The sequence below is a fragment of the Saccopteryx leptura genome, chromosome 11, assembly GCF_036850995.1.
Source record: "Saccopteryx leptura isolate mSacLep1 chromosome 11, mSacLep1_pri_phased_curated, whole genome shotgun sequence".
In the NCBI taxonomy this organism is placed as follows: Eukaryota; Metazoa; Chordata; class Mammalia; order Chiroptera; family Emballonuridae; genus Saccopteryx; species Saccopteryx leptura.
In genome coordinates this window covers 78895543-78916802 of record NC_089513.1, presented here as the reverse complement: position 1 = coordinate 78916802, position 21260 = coordinate 78895543, and the positions used below count along the sequence as shown (strand labels likewise).

At 56.1% G+C, this 21260-nt stretch overlaps 2 protein-coding genes across 3 annotated transcripts in view; one reads left to right on the top strand and one right to left on the bottom strand.

Annotated features, from left to right (window-relative positions):
• Positions 1–16269, bottom strand: part of ALG14 (ALG14 UDP-N-acetylglucosaminyltransferase subunit) — a 49515-nt gene extending 33246 nt beyond the window's left edge. Inside the window, exons 1-3 of one of the 2 annotated variants that reach the window (XM_066353328.1) lie at positions 15999–16269; positions 13303–13454; positions 1174–1305 (exon numbers count right to left, since the gene is read on the bottom strand). In XM_066353328.1, the coding sequence (XP_066209425.1) occupies positions 1174–1305; positions 13303–13454; positions 15999–16134 (420 nt within the window). In that variant the 5' untranslated portion in view covers positions 16135–16269. Of the gene's footprint in view, positions 1–1173; positions 1306–9201; positions 9966–13302; positions 13455–15998 lie in introns of those variants that run through there. The other variant, XM_066353329.1, reaches the window with a different exon arrangement.
• An 805-nt stretch (positions 16270–17074) lies between these two features.
• TLCD4 (TLC domain containing 4) overlaps positions 17075–21260 on the top strand; it is a 66422-nt gene continuing 62236 nt past the window's right edge. The window contains exon 1 of the mRNA XM_066353325.1: positions 17075–17211. The gene's annotated coding sequence lies outside the window, so the exon portion shown is untranslated. The remainder of the gene's footprint in view (positions 17212–21260) is intronic.

The following is a 21260-nucleotide window of genomic DNA, read 5'->3' as shown; positions in this document are numbered from 1 at the left end:
GTCGGTGCCACGGGACACGGGGGGACAGGGCGCGGAGTGCACGCCTGGCTGGAGATACCGCTGTCGGTGCCACGGGACACGAGAGGACAGGGCGCGGAGTGCACGCCTGGCTGGAGACACCGCCGTCGGTGCCACGGGACATGGGAGGACAGGGCGCGGAGTGCACGCATGCCTGGAGACACCGCCGTCGGTGCCACGGGACACGGGAGGACAGGGCGCGGAGTGCACGCATGGCTGGAGATACCGCTGTCGGTGCCACGGGACATGGGAGGACAGGGTGCAGAGTGCATGCCTGGCTGGAGACACCGCTGTCGGTGCCACGGGACACGGGGGGACAGGGCGCGGAGTGCACGCCTGGCTGGAGATACCGCTGTCGGTGCCACGGGACACGAGAGGACAGGGCGCGGAGTGCACACCTGGCTGGAGATACCGCTGTCGATGCCACGGGACACGGGAGGACAGGGCGCAGAGTGCACACCTGGCTGGAGATACCGCTGTCGGTGCCACGGGACACGGGAGGACAGGGCGCGGAGTGCACGCGTGTCTGGAGACACCGCCGTCGGTGCCACGGGACACGGGAGGACAGGGCGCGGAGTGCACGCCTGGCTGGAGATACCGCTGTCGGTGCCACGGGACATGGGAGGACAGGGTGCAGAGTGCATGCCTGGCTGGAGACACCGCTGTCGGTGCCACGGGACACGGGGGGACAGGGCGCGGAGTGCACGCCTGGCTGGAGACACCGCCGTCGGTGCCACGGGACACGGGGGGACAGGGCGTGGAGTGCACGCCTGGCTGGAGATACCGCTGTCGGGGACACGGGACACGGGAGGACAGGGCGTGGAGTGCACGCCTGGCTGGAGACACCGCTATCGGTGCCACGGGACACAGGAGGACAGGGCGTGGAGTGCACGCTTGGCTGGAGACACCACTGTCGGGGACACGGGACACGGGAGGACAGGGCGCGGAGTGCACGCCTGGCTGGAGATACCGCTGTCGGGGACACGGGACACGGGAGGACAGGGCGCGGAGTGCACGCCTGGCTGGAGAGGGAGACGCATCCCTGCCGCTGTCGGCCAAGGGTCCTCCAGGGGCAGCTCAGCCCCGGCCAGCAGAGGTCAGGGACACGTCTGGCCACCGAACTCGGGAGCTGCAGGAGAGAACGGCGCTACGTACCACATCGGGCCTCACGCGGTAGGTCAGCGGGAAGGACAGCCAGGCGGCATGCAGGGTGGTGAGAGCCGTGGACAGCCAGGGCTGCTGGACCTCACGGCTCCTGGGGATGCGGTGAATGTGGTGCTCGGGGGCCTGGAAGGATAGAGCGGGGACGGCTGTCAGCGGGCGGTGGGCAGCGGCGTCCACCCTTCACATCCATCCAGTTCACATCCGTCCACAGTTCACATCCGTCCAGTTCACATCCGTCCAGTTCACATCCGTCCAGTTCACACCGTCCACACGCTCTCCTGCATCTTTCATTCCCACTCCAGCTGCTTTCAACTTAACTTAACAAGCCTCTCTGTGTGGGTGCTTCATACAACACACATCACAGAAGGGATCCCAAATATGATTCAAAAACGTTCAACTCAGTTTTAACCATATGTTGGGGAAAATGTCCTATAAAAATATGTCTTTAGGCCTTGGCCGGTTGGCTCAGCAGTAGAGCGTCGGCCTGGCGTGCAGGAGTCCTGGGTTTGATTCCCGGCCAGGGCACACAGGAGAAGCGCCCATCTGCTTCTCCACCCCTCCCCCTCTCCTTCCTCTCTGTCTCTCTCTTCCCCTCCCGCAGCCGAGGCTCCATTGGAGCAAAGTTGGCCCGGGTGCTGGGGATGGCTCTGTGGCCTCTGCCTCAGGCGCTAGAGTGGCTCTGGTTGCAGCGTAGCAAAGGCCCCAGATGGGCAGAGCATCGCCCCCTGGTGGGCATGCCAGGTGGATCCCGGTCGGGCGCATGCGGGAGTCTGTCTGACTGCCTCCCCATTTCCAACTTCAGAAAAATACACACACACAAAAAAATGTCTTTAGGCAAAGAGCGTAATGTGCTGAAATACAAAGAGCTCTTACCGATCGATACCCAGATATGGGACACGTAACCCAGTGTCCAGACGGGCAACGCAGATGGACTGACAATTCCAAACGGAGGAAACAGTCCACACGTGGGAGGTGGTTAACGATGGAACAGTCACCCCGCCGAGCCGCCCGCACAGACCGCGCACACGCTGAGCCGCTGAGGACCCGGCCGACGCAGGGACTGCGGGGCTCTCGGGGACGCGATCGGGAAGTACCCGTCAGCAGTTTAAGGGTGTCTACTTCTGACCCAGCGTTTCTGCTCCCAGAAATATGTCCCCCCACATCCGTCCACAGGTCACCCCAGAATCACCGTGTGCATTCGTGGAAATCCCCAACAGCCCGAGGACCCTCCTACGGAGAGCGGAGGAGTCCGTACAATAAGTCACGTGGAGCTACGTGTAACAAGTGACACAGATTTATGTGAACCGTAACCGAAAGGTGGGCCGACACACGGGGTTCAAGTGAACCGCAAGCCAGGTCAGTGTGTTTGCTGCGGTCCAGTGTGCCTAACAAGTCACACGCATGTGTCCGTGTGCACACATGCACACACGCTGTCTGCACAGAGAAAACTGGGACCTGTTTGGCACACGGAGGGGGTGATATGATAGGATGTTTCCATTTTCCAGGTCATACAAACCTGCATCTGAAGTGTGCAACAAGCATGTATTATTATTTTCAACGTCACAGAAACCAACGTTTCTTCCCAGAATCACAGTCCCGGGGGGGGGGGGGTCGCTATCTTTTGCTGAGAGACAGATTACCCATCACTCGGCAGCTTAGAACAAGCGGTATTTGGGGTTTTCAGTTTCTGGGGGTTGGGGACAGATGTGGCTCAGTTTCTGGGGGTTGGGGACAGATGTGGCTCAGTTTCTGGGGGTTGGGGACAGATGTGGCCCAGCTGGGCTGTCCCGGGTGGGCTTTCTCATGAAACTGAAGAGGTTGCTGGCTGGGGCCACAGGAGCCACTGCCGAGGTGGCCGGCTCACGTGGCTAGCAGGTCAGCGCGGGGCGTCGGCAGAACGTCTTCCCTCTTTGCCACATGGACCTTTCCACGGGGCGACGGGCGTGTTCTCACGACACAGACGCGAGCCTCCCAGAAGCAATGATCCAAGAGAGGGCGAGAGCTCCTCTCACAAGTCACACCTGTCATTTCCACCAAGTCCTGCTGGTTGCCAGGGTACCCCTTCTCGTACAGCAGGGACGACACATGGCTGGGGTCGCAAGGGAGGAGCATGGGGGCGTCTCGGAGCCTGGCTCCCACTCAGGGCAAGTCAGGAGGGTAGGATCCAGGACTCAGCAGCCCGCCTCTGTCCTTGAGCAGGAAGAGAAAGCCTTCTGTGAACTGCAGAACACACAGGGCCACACTGAGCTCCCGGCAGTTAGAAGAAGGCGCGAGGCTGGGTCTGCGGCGTTTCCTGTACAGCCTGCACGTTCGGCCGCCCCGTTCCGCACACGACGCCGACGCTGTCCGCCCCCCACATCACACCTGGGCTCCGCACGGAGCCACCACTGTCACGATGACCCGCTCTGCCTCCCAGGGCGAGGGAGGAAGGTGGCGTGCTGCCCCAGAAGTGACGCCGAAGCTCCCACACTCCAGAGGGCAGGGCGGCGGTAACAGAGCGGGGACCCGGGGTCACCTCGGTGGGCCGTGCCGGGCACGCAGGAGCTGGTGCCGGGGTGCCTGGTGTCCCGTGTCACCTGGAGGAAACAGGGAGGGCCAGGCTGTGGCAACCTCTAAGGAGAGTTTTTATTCCTTTATGTGGTTTTAGAAAATGACCGAATATATAATATAAAAAAGGGCAATGGAAAAAAAGTTATCAATAGACGGCTTGTGTTTTGGTCTTAACAAAAGTTCCTTTGAAGGCCAAGGATGGAAGAGAGTCCCAGCGCTGCCCTCGGGCCTGGCCATGACCTTGGGCATCTGGAGAGACCCGGCTGAGGGCACGACACAGACACGCTTCTGTTCGTCTGCACCTCTCCGTGCGGGGACCGCTGACCCTCTGTTCTGTCTGCACCTCTCCGTGCGGGGACCGCTGACCCTCTGTTCTGTCTGCACCTCTCCGTGCGGGGACCGCTGACCCTCCGTTCTGTCTGCACCTCTCCGTGCGGGGACCGCTGACCCTCTGTTCTGTCTGCACCTCTCCGTGCGGGGACCGCTGACCCTCTGTTCTGTCCTGCAGTGGGGAGGGGACCGCTGACCCTCTGTTCTGTCTGCACCTCTCCGTGCGGGGACCGCTGACCCTCTGTTCTGTCCTGCAGTGGGGAGGGGACCGCTGACCCTCTGTTCTGTCTGCACCTCTCCGTGCGGGGACCGCTGACCCTCTGTTCTGTCTGCACCTCTCCGTGCGGGGACCGCTGACCCTCTGTTCTGTCTGCACCTCTCCGTGCGGGGACTGCTGACCCTCTGTTCTGTCTGCACCTCTCCGTGCGGGGACCGCTGACCCTCTGTTCTGTCTGCACCTCTCCGTGCGGGGACCGCTGACCCTCTGTTCTGTCTGCACCTCTCCGTGCGGGGACTGCTGACCCTCTGTTCTGTCTGCACCTCTCCGTGCGGGGACCACTGACCCTCCGTTCTGTCTGCACCTCTCCGTGCGGGGACCGCTGACCCTCTGTTCTGTCTGCACCTCTCCGTGCGGGGACCACTGACCCTCCGTTCTGTCTGCACCTCTCCGTGCGGGGACTGCTGACCCTCTGTTCTGTCTGCACCTCTCCGTGCGGGGACCGCTGACCCTCCGTTCTGTCTGCACCTCTCCGTGCGGGGACTGCTGACCCTCTGTTCTGTCTGCACCTCTCCGTGCGGGGACCACTGACCCTCCGTTCTGTCTGCACCTCTCCGTGCGGGGACTGCTGACCCTCTGTTCTGTCTGCACCTCTCCGTGCGGGGACCGCTGACCCTCTGTTCTGTCCTGCAGTGGGGAGGGGACCGCTGACCCTCTGTTCTGTCCTGCAGTGGGGAGGAGACCGCTGACCCTCTGTTCTGTCTGCACCTCTCCGTGCGGGGACCGCTGACCCTCTGTTCTGTCCTGCAGTGGGGAGGGGACTGCTGACCCTCTGTTCTGTCCTGCAGTGGGGAGGGGACCGCTGACCCTCTGTTCTGTCCTGCAGTGGGGAGGGGACCGCTGACCCTCTGTTCTGTCCTGCAGTGGGGAGGGGACCGCTGACCCTCTGTTCTGTCCTGCAGTGGGGAGGGGACCGCTGACCCTCTGTTCTGTCTGCACCTCTCCGTGCGGGGACCGCTGACCCTCTGTTGTCCTGTAGTGGGGAGGGGACCGCTGACCCTCTGTTCTGTCTGCACCTCTCCGTGCGGGGACCGCTGACCCTCTGTTCTGTCCTGCAGTGGGGAGGGGACTGCTGACCCTCTGTTCTGTCCTGCAGTGGGGAGGGGACTGCTGACCCTCTGTTCTGTCCTGCAGTGGGGAGGGGACCGCTGACCCTCTGTTCTGTCCTGCAGTGGGGAGGGGACCGCTGACCCTCTGTTCTGTCCTGCAGTGGGGAGGGGACCGCTGACCCTCTGTTCTGTCCTGCAGTGGGGAGGGGACCACTGACCCTCTGTTCTGTCCTGCAGTGGGGAGGGGACCGCTGACCCTCTGTTCTGTCCTGTAGTGGGGAGGGGACCGCTGACCCTCTGTTCATCTGCACCTCTCCGTGCGGGGACCGCTGACCCTCTGTTCTGTCCTGCAGTGGGGAGGGGACCGCTGACCCTCTGTTCTGTCCTGCAGTGGGGAGGGGACCGCTGACCCTCTGTTCTGTCCTGCAGTGGGGAGCAGGGCATAAAGAATGCTCAATCACGGCCCCCTCAGCAGGTAAGTCCCTGTGGCCATGGCTTCTGGAAGGCCAGAGTGTGGTCCATGCTGGGAAGATGCTGACCCTTTACCTCTGAACGTCTCAGGACTGGAAAAGAGCAACGAATCCCACCTGCTCACACCACAGATGGGGGCTCTGACCTTTCCCACGGGGACAGCCTGCAAGTGCCAGAGCCAGGACCTGACCAGGTCCCCCAAGTGTCCCAGCATGTGCTGCTGCCCCCTCTGTGGCCCACCGTCCCTGACACAGAGCTGAGCCCCCCACCTCCTGCTGTTTCCACAGGGCACCCGCCCACCCAGGCTGTTCCCTCTCCTTTCTGGTCAGCTCACCTGTCTTCCGCACCTGCAGCCTCCCAACTCACAGCTAGCGCCCCTTCCCTGACTCGAGGGGACCTGAGCCCCGCCTCCTCGCACCTCTGTCCCCGTTCCCTGCTCCGCACTGGAGCGTGCACACCGGCCCGAGAGCCTTTCTGGGGAAACCAGAATGAAAACACAGTCGACGCTTCTGCTGCACCTCAGACGCCACAGCCCTGGCAAGCTCGCCTGTTTCACCGCTGCCCCTACCTGCCAGCCCACTGGTGACACAGTCCTGGAGCAGAAGTGAACGTCCAGCAATACAACCCGACCTCTTACCCACAGTGGGCGCCATCGAGAAAGAGTGGAAAAGAGGTACACAAAGGTAAGACTCATTCTCCTCCATATATTTAGTGAAATACCCTTTCTTTCTACCATTTGTCTGTCCGTCCGTCTGTCCATCCATCCATCCATCTACCCATCCATCCACCCACCCACCCACCCACCCATCCACCCATCCATCCACCCACCCATCCATCCACCCATCCACCCATCCATCCATCCATCCATCCATCCATCCATCCATCCATCCATCCATCCACCCATCCACCCATCCGCCTAACCATCTATCCGTCCATCCACCTAACCATCCATCCATCCATTTATCCATCCATCCATCCATCACCCATCCACCTATCCATCCACGCATCCACCCATCCATCCATCCATCCATCCATCCGTCCATCCATCCATCCACCTAACCATCCATCCATCCACCTATCCATCCACGCATCCACCCACCCATCCATCCATCCATCCATCCATCCATCCATCCATCACCCACCCACCCATTCATCCATCCATCCATCACCCACCCACCACCTAAGCTTCCTGGTGAAGAAGGGGCCGGGACCAGTCCCACAGCGCTGTGCACCCCCCGGCGCCTCCCAGAGCCCCCCTCCCACCCTTGTCTGTACAGAGGTAACTGCAGTGTGGTGAGGTAGACAAGAAAGGTAGAATGCTTAAGAATAAAACAGAAAATAAAGCAGAGGAATGATTTTTTTCAGGCTCCTGCTTTCTCTGAGATGATGTCAAAGGCGAAGCGTGTGTGACAACTTGTAACTCTCAAAGTATCTTCCAGAATTACATCACCGCTAAAAACCACAGCCATGTCTGGTTTTAGATTTGTGACAAACTAAATGGAGGTTTCCAGTGATTTAGATGGAAATCATTCCACCGAGGCATCCAGATGGCATCACAGACCACAACAGAGAGGCAGCGGTCCATGAGGTCACTCTGGCTGTTCGCACACACTGGGACGTGCAACGCTGAGCACCCTGTGCAGGGCCTTGGAAACCAGACAGCACTGAAGTGGTCAGCTCTCATCTGACCCAAAGTGGTTCCAGCTTTCCTTCCTAACTGGTCTTTACTGGCGCAAAGTATAGCGCACACTGGAAGGAGGCCGGCTGGCTCGGCTCACCGGGCATTCTGAAATCAGGAGGACCAGAGCTAACCACGCCAGAAAGATGTCTTCATCCGCATGGCCTCCTAACACGTGGCCACTGCCCGCCTGCTGGGAGCTAGGGAGACGCCGTGGCCACTGCCTGCCTGCTGGGAGCTAGGGAGACGCCGTGGCCACTGCCCGCCTGCTGGGAGCTAGGGAGACGCCGCGAGGTGGGGAGACACCACGGGGGGGGCGGGTCCCAGAGAAGGTCCTGCCTGTGACAGGCGCCCATCGCCCGGGGAGCCTGGCTCCCAGGACCTCGGCCTCTCGCTGTGAAGCTGGGAGGTCCTGTGAGACCAGGGACCCTCGACCAGCCGGAGCGGCTCCACGGCAGGCTTGCAGGTCTGGCTCGAGGGAGACCCAGGGCTGCTGCCCCCATGCCCCCCGCCCCCACCCCACTTCCACCCCCACCGCCACCCCTCACCCCCACCCCCACCCCCAAGCTCTACCCGAGGAGCCGTCTCACCTGGAGGGCTCAGGCTCAGGCTCAGGGTCAGGAAAAGAAAAGAAGTCGTTTGTTCTTGAGATGGTTATGGGACTGCAGTCCAAAAGGGTCAAAGGTCCTTCTCGGGAACACGGGGCCCCTCCCAGCCTTTACTCCCCTCTCTGCCCACAGTCACCCAATCTTCCTGTGCGTAAGTCACTCCTCTCTGTCTCAGCTGGATGGTGTGCGTGGATTTCAGCCCGTCTCCCTCACCCCGACCTCCAGCTCCAAGAGGAGACCCCAAGGGCCTCAGCACCGCGGTGTCACTGGACGGGACAGAATGTCAGCACCGCGGTGTCACTGGACAGGACAGAATGTCAGCACCGCGGTGTCACTGGACGGGACAGACGCCCCCAGACGGTCGGGCAGATGTCGGCTGGGGCTCCCGGGAGGAGAAGCTCGTGTCTCTCCTGTCGCATCACAGACTGTCTGTCTCCTTCCTCCCCAGCCTGGGCGGCACCACGAAGCCAGAAGCCAGCGTTCGGGGGGCACGGCTTGCAGGAGCGCAGCGCGTGGTCAGAACCTCACCCTCATGTCACCAATGTGGGGACGCTGCAGTCCTGGAAGGCTGGAACGAGTGCAGCGTGTCACTCATTCACTTCACTTCGGTCGACCCGGAATCTGACCCCAACCTGACTGGCCTCTCTGGAAACGGGAGGGTGAAACATCCCAAGACAACCTCTGGTTTCTAAAATGGATGTGACTTGTCTTGTAACTTAGCTAACCTCTTCCCCAGTTTCCTGTCGCGATTCTTGTCCAAACACAGGCTGTGCGTGTCCTGCACGCTCCGCTCCCCCCTCCTCCCCACGCTGCCTTCCCCAGACCGTATATATCCCTCGCCTTTCTGAAGAAGACAGCCCCCACCCAGCACGCTAGCCCAGGGGTCTCCCCTCTGGGGAGGCGCTGGAGACAGGGAGCCCCTGAACCCTTTGAGTGGTGAGTGTTTTTCATGCTCACTGACCCCGGAGAGTGAGGTTTTTTTTCCTTCAAAAAATGAAATGAGTTCCAGTTTGTTTTATTAACTTAAAATCATGTTTGTTTGATAAACAATTTATGGACACAAGAAAAACATACATTTTCCTTTTTTTTAAAATGCTGCCTTACACATTTTTAAAATAAATATTTTTGTATGATTGTCCTCTGGATGGTCAGGAGGTACGAGGACGTACATGAACGTTCGTGCTGCTCAGAGGGTTAAAATACTTTAGAACCATGCACTGTTTGGAAAATAATCATTTATTTATTCGCCGAAATGGCCACATTGGGATCTGTTTGCAATAAATTACAAAAGTTTTCTTATTCATTCCAAAAGTCACTCACTTTAAAATGAGCTTCCAAATTCAAGGGTTTTGTTTGTTTGTTTGTTTTACCTTGGCCTATAATTGAATGCAGTTAAGGTTTGTTATAAAGAGGAAAAATGCATCTATATGTATCAGCCACACTCTAAAAATGAAATGATGTTAAACCCTGGGTGGTAACACGTGACTTAGAAACTGAAGCAAAACCCCACAGCTGCGATGACATCGTTTGCAAACTCGTTTCTTTTAGAACCGCTTGGCGATTATGGAGGAGAGATACTGCAGGCATTCGAGTTGGGCGTGTCGGTGTGAGACCAGCCTGTCCACGGGGAACGGCACCTCCGCCCTGTGGGCATTCGAGTTGGGCGTGTCGGTGTGAGACCAGCCTGTCCACGGGGAACGGCACCTCCGCCCTGTGGAGGACAGTGGGTCTCCTCGGACAGAGGCACGTCCTGGTAGTCCCAGGGCCACTGGCGGACGAGTCCTGCAGTCACCAAGCGTCACTGCCAGAGACACACACGGCTGACAGACAAACCCAGGGAGGGTCTGTTTACTAAGCAACAGAAAACAGACGCGCCTCTGAAACACAGGGGCCCAGTCCCAAACCGCGGGTGCTTATCATGAGCGTTTGGGTTCTTTAGAAAATAACTTTTGGCCCTGGCCGGTTGGCTCAGTGGTAGAGCATCGGCCTGGCGTGCAGGAGTCCCGGGTTCGATTCCCGGCCAGGGCACACAGGAGAGGCGCCCATCTGCTTCTCCACCCCCCCTCTCCTTCCTCTCTGTCTCTCTCTTCCCCTCCCACAGCCGAGGCTCCATTGGAGCAAAGTTTGCCCGGGCACTGAGAATGGCTCTGTGGCCTCTGCCTCAGGCGCTAGAATGGCTCTGGTTGCAGCAGAGCGACGCCCCGGATGGGCAGAGCATCGCCCCCTGGTGGGCGTGCCGGGTGGATCCCGGTCGGGCGCATGCGGGAGTCTGTCTGACTGCCTCCCCGTTTCCAGCTTCGGAAAAATGAAAAAAAAAAAAAGAAAATAACTTTTGATACCAACTGGTGATTACTTCCATTGGGGCTTTTAGCTCTTCTCAGCTTTGCTTCTGAAATAGTAACTTCCACTGTTTTCTAACTGTCATCCTAGAAAATGTTCACAGACGGAACTCGTATCCACACCGCGGAGAGGAGACAACCCTCAGACAGATTGGGTCCCCTGACTCCGTCCTGCCACCGCGAACATCCCAAGACAGCCTCCGGTTTCTAAAATGGATGTGACTTGTCTTGTAACTTAGCTAACCTCTTCCCCAGTTTCCTGTCGCGATTCTTGTCCAAACACACGCTGCGCGTGTCCTGCACGCTCCGCTCCCCCCTCCTCCCCACGCTGCCTTCCCCGGGCCATAAATATCCCCCACCTTTCTGAAGAAGACAGCCCCACCCAGCACGCTAGCCCAGGAGTCTCCCCCCTGCAGGCAAAGCACTTCTCTCTTTCTTTAAAAAAAAAAGTCACAGGTGCAAGTGGCTTTGCCTTCCCTCCAGGGAGGTCAGTGGTCACCACCGTGGCTCTCCGGGTGCCCTGTCTTCTGGAGGCTCTGTCCCCTCCTCCACTCCCGACTGGTTCTCTCAAGGCCTGCTGGGGGGGAGGCAGGGGGGTGTCACCCAGAACTGACCTGCTGGGTGTTCCCCGGGCCTCCCCCAGGGGTTGGGCCTGGAGTCTTCCTCTTCCCCGGGTCCCCTTTGTCCTCTGGCCCCTCAGAGAGGGTGTGTGGGGTCAGTCTGAGGACACTGCCCCTCTGTCACTCTGAACGTCTGGGTGGTTGCCAAGGGCAGGAGGGGTGGATGGTCAGGACCTGACCGTCTCACTGGGGAGGCAGAGGGCAGCCCCTGCAGGGCCGTGCGCCTGGGCAAACCAACTTCTCCGGGAGCGAGCCCGAGTGCGGCACTGCGGGAGCTGAGCAGGACGCAGGCCCAGGGCCGCGTGGGGGACAGGGACGGCTGTTCACTTCCCTTCCGCCCTGCTTGCCGGGCGGGCAGCGTCTTTACCCCTCCCGTTTGGTTTCCTGTCCCCAAAGCCAAAACCTCTCTAGTCCCACCTCTCGGTGGGTAATCCTGGGCTTTCTACCCGGCAGGGCGGAGGGCCCACAGGCAGACCTCAGCCACGAGGCTTCCTTCCGGCCCCCGCACTCCAGGTTACTGTCCACCCCCTAGTGCGGCCCAGAGAGCTGTCATCAGGGAGGCCCCGAGGTTCCCGGGAGTCAGGCTCTGTCCCCCCCACTGCACCCCAAACTCCCAAGGCAAACGAACACGCCCCTTCCTTAGTGGTATTCTCTATAAAACTCAGCCCAAGTTTTCACACACAAATTGCTCCGGTCCACTTTGGATTTTCAGGAATGATTTCACTTTTGGGAAGGCGGAGCTTCTAAGGAGCTGTTCTCCCATTGCAGACAGGAGCCAGCAGGTGAAACAAGACAGAGGCACCACCTCCTCAGCAGGGCCTCCAGCAATCAAGTCTTGATATAAATCGCGCTCCCAGGGGGGTGGGGGTGGGGGTGGGGGGGTGTTCAAGCCACAGAGAGCCTCTCAAACTCAGGAAAGGAACACCAACCCCCCTGCAAGGCCAGACGTTGTTTCTAAAAACAACTAGAGACAACCCCCAATCTTTCCACCCCAGAGCAGTCTGCCTGGGATGTCACAAGGATCCCCAGTCTGTTCCCCAAGCCCAGGTCCCCCTCCTGCCTCCACGCGCAGCTCGTCACTGCCATCTGGTGGCAGCACGCGGGGATGACAGGGACGGGGCTGGGTTGGCACCGGAGCCGAGTTACAGTAACAGGAGGCCTTCCACACCCGGAGAGCAGTTACAGTAACAGGAGGCCTTCCACACCGGGAGAGCAGTTACAGTAACAGGAGGCCTTCCACAACTGGGAGAGCAGTTACAGTAACAGGAGGCCTTCCACACCGGGAGAGCAGTTACAGTAACAGGAGGCCTTCCACACCCGGAGAGCAGTTACAGTAACAGGAGGCCTTCCACACCGGGAGAGCAGTTACAGTAACAGGAGGCCTTCCACAACTGGGAGAGCAGTTACAGTAACAGGAGGCCTTCCACACCGGGAGAGCAGTTACAGTAACAGGAGGCCTTCCACACCGGGAGAGCAGTTACAGTAACAGGAGGCCTTCCACACCGGGAGAGCAGTTACAGTAACAGGAGGCCTTCCACACCGGGAGAGCAGTTACAGTAACAGGAGGCCTTCCACACCGGGAGAGCAGTTACAGTAACAGGAGGCCTTCCACACCGGGAGAGCAGTTACAGTAACAGGAGGCCTTCCACACCGGGAGAGCAGTTACAGTAACAGGAGGCCTTCCACACCGGGAGAGCAGTTACAGTAACAGGAGGCCTTCCACACCGGGAGAGCAGTTACAGTAACAGGAGGCCTTCCACACCCGGAGAGCAGTTACAGTAACAGGAAGCCTTCCACACCGGGAGAGCAGTTACAGTAACAGGAGGCCTTCCACACCCGGAGAGCAGTTACAGTAACAGGAGGCCTTCCACACCCGGAGAGCAGTTACAGTAACAGGAGGCCTTCCACACCCGCCAGAAGGACCTTCCAGGGTTCGAAGAGCAGAAAAAAAAAGGGGGGGAGACTGCAGGACCTCCCTGGGTCAGGGATGGCAACTCCCTTCTTACAGCTGCTTTGACCAAAGGTTTTCACGTTCCACTTGACCCCACATCCAATCTGTCTGGAAATTCTCTGTTAACTCTACTTTCCAAAAAAACCAGCCAGGATCTGCCCCGGACTCCTATCCCTGCTGGCACGTGCTCTGGCGTCCACAGCGCGCTGCCACACTGAAACCGTCTCAGACGGCGAAGGTTACTTACCATGGTCCTGGGGTCTCTATCAGCTCGGTTTTGCTCGAAAGAGTGTATTTTCTGGGCACTGAGCTCATCCGTGTCAGCGATGACGTAGTGTCTAGGGGAGTAGGCGCTGGACAAGTGCCCCATCAGCCTCAGAAGCTCAGTGGTGTGCCCACCTGGGGAAACACAGGGGAAGGTCTTAGATCCAGAGACCACCATGGACGTCGTAGCTACTTGACTTCGGTATACAGATGTTAGATTCCACGCGTTTCTCCAAAGCAGATGGAAGAATTAGAGGCAGTCACCTGTGCCTCGCATGAATAGTCCTTTAATGTAAGAGAATAACAAGTGTATAAAAATAAAATCAGTGCCAGCGGCAGGTGCTGCGGCGGGCACAGAGAAGTGTAAGATGCAGCTCCTGTTATCAGGAAGTTTGAGGGGGAGGGGAGACACACACAGAGACACAGAGACACAGAGCAAAGCAAACCAGCAAGAAAATTTCAACATGGCAGCGGCTGGGTGGGGGGTGGTGGGGGGGGACAGAGAGCAAATGGTTCTGTAAAACCAAAGCGATGGTGTCGGGAAGGGGGAGATCGCTGGGGAAGGTGGCCAACTTTTTACAATGAAAAGGAGGACAAAAATAAATGGAAGAAAACAATATCGTAAATAAAAGAAACATTTCATTCATTGCAACAATAATACACTAGAATATGATAAATGCATAATAAAATATTTATAATATTTTCTATTGCACTTATGCTTACATGCCTATTAATTTTTAATAATAATTGTAAGAAAAAAGTACTCATTTAGACCCAAATACATCACATCTCATGCAATGGATCGACTCTGCATCGATCGAAGACGGACATTGACAGAGGAGTCTTCCAGTATCAAAAAGGGGGACATGTAGGAGGACACTTTTCGAGGGAGGACGGAACTTGCTAAAGAAGGACTGTCCTCCCTAAAGGACGATTGATCACCTTATTAAAGAGGAGTAGAGAGACCACTGGGCGGGGTGGGGTTATCAGGACATGAGATGCAGGAAGGTGGACAAGGGTGAGTAAGGTCAGGAGAGGAGGCTGAAAATGAGGAGACAGTAGCCCAGGGTTTCTGTGTGGAGAAGTCACATGGGGAGGTGTGGGCGCTGGTCCCTGTACCCCTCGCCCCAAATGGGGTCAGCACGCCGCTGGTCCTCCGGTATTTACCAGCTCCGCCCAAGCACTGCATGTTCCGTTTCTGAATTCATACAATCTCCAAAATTTTAACTTTTAATTTAACAACCATAAAGTAAAACAAAAAACAAAAAAAACTCAGCTGTGTTGAGGTTTCCTTCACGGAACAAACACCCAAAGGAACAACTACCAGCCGCTCTAAGTACATGTCACACCTGCTAACTTACATTCAGAGCCTGTGGGCCTCAGCCGGGGGTGGGGGGTGGGGGTGGGGTGGGGGGTGGCGGGGGCGGGGGGGACGGGACAGGACCGGGGTGGGGGTGGGGACGGGACAAAACCCATCCTGCCAGTCTCTGCACTCCTCTTCTCTGCCTCCTCCTCCTCTCCAGTCGCACTGTCCCCCACCCTGTCCCGTCCCCATCACTTCCCTCAGGACAAGCTCTCAACAGTGACAGTGAACAAAGTAGAGGGAAAAATCAAACAAATTGAGCATGTGCTTCCTCCCAAGGCACGTGCCGCCTTGTATGAGGAAGGTAAGGATTACTGTCTGGGTTCCGGAAGGAATTAGATACAAAATTCAATCAGCAGAGAGTAAGTGTGTGTTTCAGGAACCAGGCCCAAACTTGAACTTGACAGCTGGTCACCCTCTTTCTCGTCCAGGGCAAGCAATTTACACATCCGATTTATCCTCATTTTACTATTTTTTTGTTTTTAGCCTTGACATGCCGGTACTTGTTTTCACAGCTCGAACAATTAAGGATAAAACCCGATATCCACTTCTTTCACTGCAGTTAAAAACTTCATTAAACTTGCTTCAACCGTCTTTTATTTTATTTATTTATTTTAATAAAGGAAACCGCTGAATACATACTTTGCAAATGTAACTTTCCTAACTGAATGGAGTCATCAAAATGATGGGCTTTGTTTCCTATATTATTTTTTATTAAGATGCATTCTTTGGGAATGAACCCTTATCAGTTCTACCTTTAAGGATATCCCAAATCAAATTACTTCCACCCACACCCCCACTCCCCTCGCCCAACTTGGTGACGGGGACCCTCTCGGACATGGTGGCACCTGGCGGGCAGCCTGATGCTCTGTCAGGGCGGCTGTCCTCCAGGGGTTTGCGCAAAAGGACTCATCCTGGTGGATTTTGTGTATTTACAAATACGACCAGTCACCTCGCCGATGGATCGGGACATCCAAACCCAATATGAGTCATGCCGTTCGGCAGTTTATTACGCAGGGACACCGCGTGTCAGAACCACAAGGCTTCGGCGTCCTCTCTGTTCACCGAATACTTTATTAGTAAACGCTACGCTGTGGACAGGCTTAATTACAGACAAGCGCAAGGTCCTCATTTGTCATTCAAGCCCACCCGCATTGCGCCTGGCGCACGGGGGTGGGGGGTTCCGGTGACGCAGCAAGGAAACTATAACTCCCAGCATGCCACGCGCACAAAGCGCTAAGGAGACCGGGGGGCCGCGTCGTGGTGCACTCTGGGATTTGTAGTCCCGACCCACTCTGTCACCGCCCCATACGTACCAGACCCGGCCACCGCCATGAGACGGACAGACTTCCGGGGCACCACGACCTGTGAATGAAGCACGAGCCACAGCCGCAGCGCCAGGACCGCTGCCACCACTCCTGCCGCCGCCGCCAGGATAAGGATGCACCCCATGGAGAGGAACGACGCATGCGTGCCAGCCCTGAGAAGGAGTCCAAAGTGCGGGAACTACGGACGCCGAGGAGACTCAAACTCGTAGTGTCCACCAGTATCTTGCTGGGCGGGGCTGGTTTGCACTGAGCGTGGTTCAGGGCTGGGAAATCAGGCCAATGAGGACGTTGGATTCTGCGCCGCTACCGCCCAAGCGGAAGCTCAAGCACCGGAAGTTAAGTTCGGGGAAGTGGGATTTCCGGCCGTGACGAGGTCAGAACGCCCGTGCTCCTGAAAGGCCTAAGATCTCCCAAGTTAGCACGTGTTCGGGCCCTACCATCTTTGTGGATTCCACCTGAGTTCCCCCTGGCATACAACGCTTGTTTTATTTAAAAGAAAAAAAGCCAAGGGAAGTGTTTTTGTTTCGGGGACAGACATTCACTGAAAGCAATTGCCAACGAAAGGCACCTTGGTACAAAGGATGGAACTCAGGGCTCTCATCCTGTCAACACAAGGCCGCTGCCACCAATCCGATGCCAACAGGAGTCCCCAATCCGGGGTGCAGTAAAAGGACTCGATGCAGATCAACATTGTTGCAAACCAGGGGAAACAACCTCCAAGGGAAACCATTAGAGCGAGCTCCAGGAGACACAGCTACCTTTTATAATTATATAAAGAGAAAGTGCTCGCCTGGTTCCTGATTGGTCCATTTTTATGCAAATAAGGAACTCAAAGTTGCCTGGTGTGATTGGGCAAAATAGCACTGACCTGATTGGTCAGAATCACGAGTCCTGATTGGTTGCTATGCAGCTGCCCCTCGATTGGTTTGGTCCTAAAGATGCAAATGTGGATGTATCTCTGTAGCTCTGATTGGTTGGGGCAGGCCCCGCAGCCCATTCATTGGTCGAAGTGGGATTCCAGGAACTCCTTCATAAGGTTCCGCTTCAACTCCCGGGAACTCAGTGCGGGAGGCTGCTGCTCTCAGTCTGGAGGATGGTTCCCCTGATGTGCATCCTGCGTGCTAGGCCGGTGAAAACCATGGCTGCGAGACTCCGATGATGAATTGGGGCCCAGTTGACCACAAGGAGTCCTTCTTGGCAGGTATAGTCCTTCTCACAGTCAGCAACCCAAACCTTGTCTTTCCTAACACGCGTGCTTTTGACTTTTGGAGGAATGTTCACGGGCCGCCTGAGGGTGATCTGCTCCAGTTGTGCCCTGGTCCTGTGAGGAGCGGAAGCTGGAGGGATCGAGAAGGCCTCGGCCCGCAATGGATATTCAGTTAAACTTCCCACGAAGCCAACACCTCCCCCCACCCCACTTTGGCTTATCTCTGTCTAGTTACTCCCCACGGCAGCAATGTAAAAACACTAAGATCGGAGAAGCCCCTTCCACCCCAAACTGTAGTAGTTTGCCTTCAGTCCCGTATGGACCCGGAGGTTAGAGAGGACGTATCCTTTTCCAGCACGCCCCTACTCGGTCTTCCGTCATGAATCCTCTCTAACCCTACCTCCTGGCAATAAGGCCGTAAGGTAAAAATTGTCCCCCTCTTTACAGATGAGATCTCGGTGGACTCGGAATCCCCTGGGCTTACAAAAGCATAGTTGCACGTTCAGAGGTAGGGTCTCCGGAACAACAGGAGAAATAACATTACACAAGGTGTAGTTTTCATCTAGCCACTCCGCCGTCCCCAGCAGTGGCTTCAACCTAAGACTTTCTCCCTTCAAACTTAAAGGAAGATGTTAGTGACCTCAGAAATGACACCCAGACAGGGCCATCTCAGGAGCCCAAAAAGAGGTTAACATGTCACTGGGTCATTTTTGTTTTGTCCCCCCCCCCCTCCCGGTCATACAGCAATGAGATCTCAGGACTGGCTGGGGTAGGGTGGAGGATGACCTACCACCCACCTGTTGTATCTGGTCGTTTCCTCCTCTCAGAGAGGAGGAAGTTGAGGAGGGTGGAGGAGAGATGATTGCTGGGTAGGCAAATAATAGTGTTTGGATAGCTGTGGAGACGATGTGTCAGAGATGGCTTCGTAAACTAGCACAGGCAATACTGATGACAGGCATATTAGAAATGACTAGGCTCCAGGTCCCGGAAGACACCTTGCGTGGCGTTCTCCGTTGCCCCATCCCCTTACCACCGTCATTACCTGTGTGTGTACGGAAGATCAGTTGGACCAGACTTGGCCTGCACGTGGCTGGGACTGACCAAGCCTCAGTCTAGAAGCTGCCTGCCGGTGAATGCGGGGAGTCAGGGTGGAGTAGCAGGCGATGTTTGCGCTTATGGACTGAGTTGTTTTGGATTCGGCCTGGGGTCAAACTGTTCAGTGCTCTGACCAGGAAGTTGAGGACTGCAGGGAGGAGGGAGGTGGCAGGAACAAAGCTGGGAAACTCCTGAGCAAGATAAATGCCGAGGAGGTGAGCCGAGCCCTGGGCTCTGGCTGATCAAGAGGTCAAGAAGCTATACTGGAAAGGCAAGGGAGACTGAGTGGGAAGAAGCAAGGAGGTAAGTGTCGCTGGCCATGCAGGTCATACGTGCGGGGGTCGAGGGTCTTGCTGTGAAATGCATGAAAAGTGAATTAACAACTGAAAAGATGAATAATGGTATTGAATCCATAGCCAGTCATAAGTAAAGTCTGTCTGGAAAGTGATTTTTATCTTTTAAAACCTATTTCTTAAAGCTTCTATGGCATATATATATATATATATATATATATATATATATATATAATCATTCATGAACATTTTAAAGGTAAGATGATTTGATGTTATTCAGTAGGATTGTGGGTCTTAATTTAGCCTGTGCATAGAATGAGCACCTGCCGTGTGCTAGGTCTGGACACAGGGTGTCCTGTGAGGAGGTCAGCTGCCCAGACAAGAACCTCACATGAGGAAGAGGACAGTAACGGTAGAAGGGGGACTTTGAGCTGCATTTTATATTCACAGTCAATAAGACTTATGGATGGATTAGGTTTGGGGAGTCAAGATGGCGCCTAGATTTTTGGCTTCAGAACTGGTTGGATGATGTTAAATTTGCTAAGAACAGACAGATAGGAAGGAAAACAAGCTCTTGTTGGTCGAGAAAGGGGAGGAGAGGATGAAAATGAAGCATTCTGTTTCGGAAATTAGTTTGAATAGCCTGTTAGACAGCCAGGTGGTCATGTCCAATAGGCAGTTTCATGTCCGAAGCTGAAGCGTGGGTCAGAGCTAGAGGTATAAATTTAGATCTCAGCATATAGACGGTATTTAAAGCCAGGGCACTGGGGTGAGGTCACCTGGGGAGGGAGTCTAAGTCAGTCCTGTCCAGTAGAACTTTCTGCGGTGGGAATGTTCTAGATCTGTGTTGTGCAATGAGGGGAATGTTTTAGGTCCGTGTGGCCGAGCCTCCGCCTGTGCCTGCTGAGCACTTGGAACGTGACTAGTGAGAGTGAGGAACCGGATTTTAAATGTTATTCCGTTTAAATTATTTTCAATTTAGACGGCACCTGTTGGGTACTGTGTTGGACAGCTCAGGATAGAGAATATGTTGGGGTCATCAACATTTAAAGGTTGAGCCAGCAAAGAAGTTGGAGAAGGAAAAGCCAGGGAAATAATAAGAGGGAAACCGGGAAGGAATGGGGTCCCTAGAAACCCAGAGAGGAACACGACTCAAGAGCGGGGGTGCAGTCAGCTGCGTCACATGCTGCCGGCAGGTGGGAGCAGGTGACTTGGGGACAGATACGTCACGGGGGGGGGACCTAATAAAAGCAACATTTCTATGGGAGGGTGGTTGTGGGAAGGGGTGGAAACAGGCCGGGAGAGAACAGGAGAGAGAGAAAGCCGTCTGTACAGATAGTCATTGCAAGTGTTTCTTCCAAGGCGAATGGATGAATAGGTGGGAAATGAGGGAGGGGGGATTTGGAATTGAGGAAACCTATTTTTTTTAAGAGGGGAGTCACTTCAGATCATTGTTTGATGTTAAAAGTGATCCAGTAGAGGGAGGTTGATGCAGGGGAGAAAGGGGATGAGAACAGGACACATCTCTTCAAAAACTGGAAAGGTTTGGAATCAAGGGCCCAGGTGGGTCAGGTGGGCTCTGATAGGAGGAGGGGCCCTTGTTCTGTGGTGAGAGGGTGGAAGGGAGAGGTCCGGGAGCAGACCCCGGGGAGGGGGAGCAGACCCCGGGGAGGGAGAGGTCCGGGAGCAGACCCCGGGGAGGGAGAGGTCCGGGAGCAGACCCCGGGGAGGGAGAGGTCCAGGAGCAGACCCCGGGGAGGGAGAGGTCCGGGAGCAGACCCCGGGGAGGGAGAGGTCCGGGAGCAGACCCCGGGGAGGGAGAGGTCCGGGAGCAGATCCCGGGGAGGGAGAGGTCCGGGAGCAGATCCCGGGGAGAGAGAGGTCTGGGAGCAGACCCTGGGGAGAGGTCCGGGAGCAGATCCCGGGGAGGGAGAGGTCCGGGAGCAGATCCCGGGAGGGTTGCAGAGTTGCTGGTGAGCGGACGAGATGGGCTGACAGGACAGAGTACAGGTGCCCGAGGAGCAGGGAGGGATGGCACAGTCATCTGGAAGAGGGATTGGCGTACAATCCAGGAGCAGCGTAGGCTGGAATGCCCATCTGACCTGTGGTAACAGATATGGAGCGAAAACCTGTCAGTAGAATTTTGTATCTTTTCCCTCCACAGGAAAAGGCAGATAGATAATTGGCTTTAAGCAGAGTTAGATGTTTGACAGGTGGATGTTAGAAGGAGATGGTTGTTTTTAAGGGAGTGGGGTCTGTGGAGTTTCCTCTGGACGTTGTGGCAAGTGGAGACAGGAGAGAGGAGGTGGGACAGGAGTGGAGAGGGGAGAGTGGAAGAGTGTGGGGTCAGTGGACTGGAGGTCTGAAGAAGGTTGAAAAAAATGCAGTGAAAAAATTAGTCAGTGAACCACAGAGATAAAAGATGTGCTCAGCGCTGGCCGGTGGCTCCGTGGATAAAGTGTCAGCTAGGTGCAGCGAGGTCCCTGGTTCAGTCCCCGGTCAGGGCACATACCCCGAAGCAATCAACGAGTACAAGACTAAGTGGAACAACTAAGTGGAACAATGAGTTGATGCTTCTCTCTCTCTCTTTTTCTAAAATCAATAAATGAAGAAAAAATGAAAAGAGACGTACTCAGAGTGGGATGCTTGAAGCCA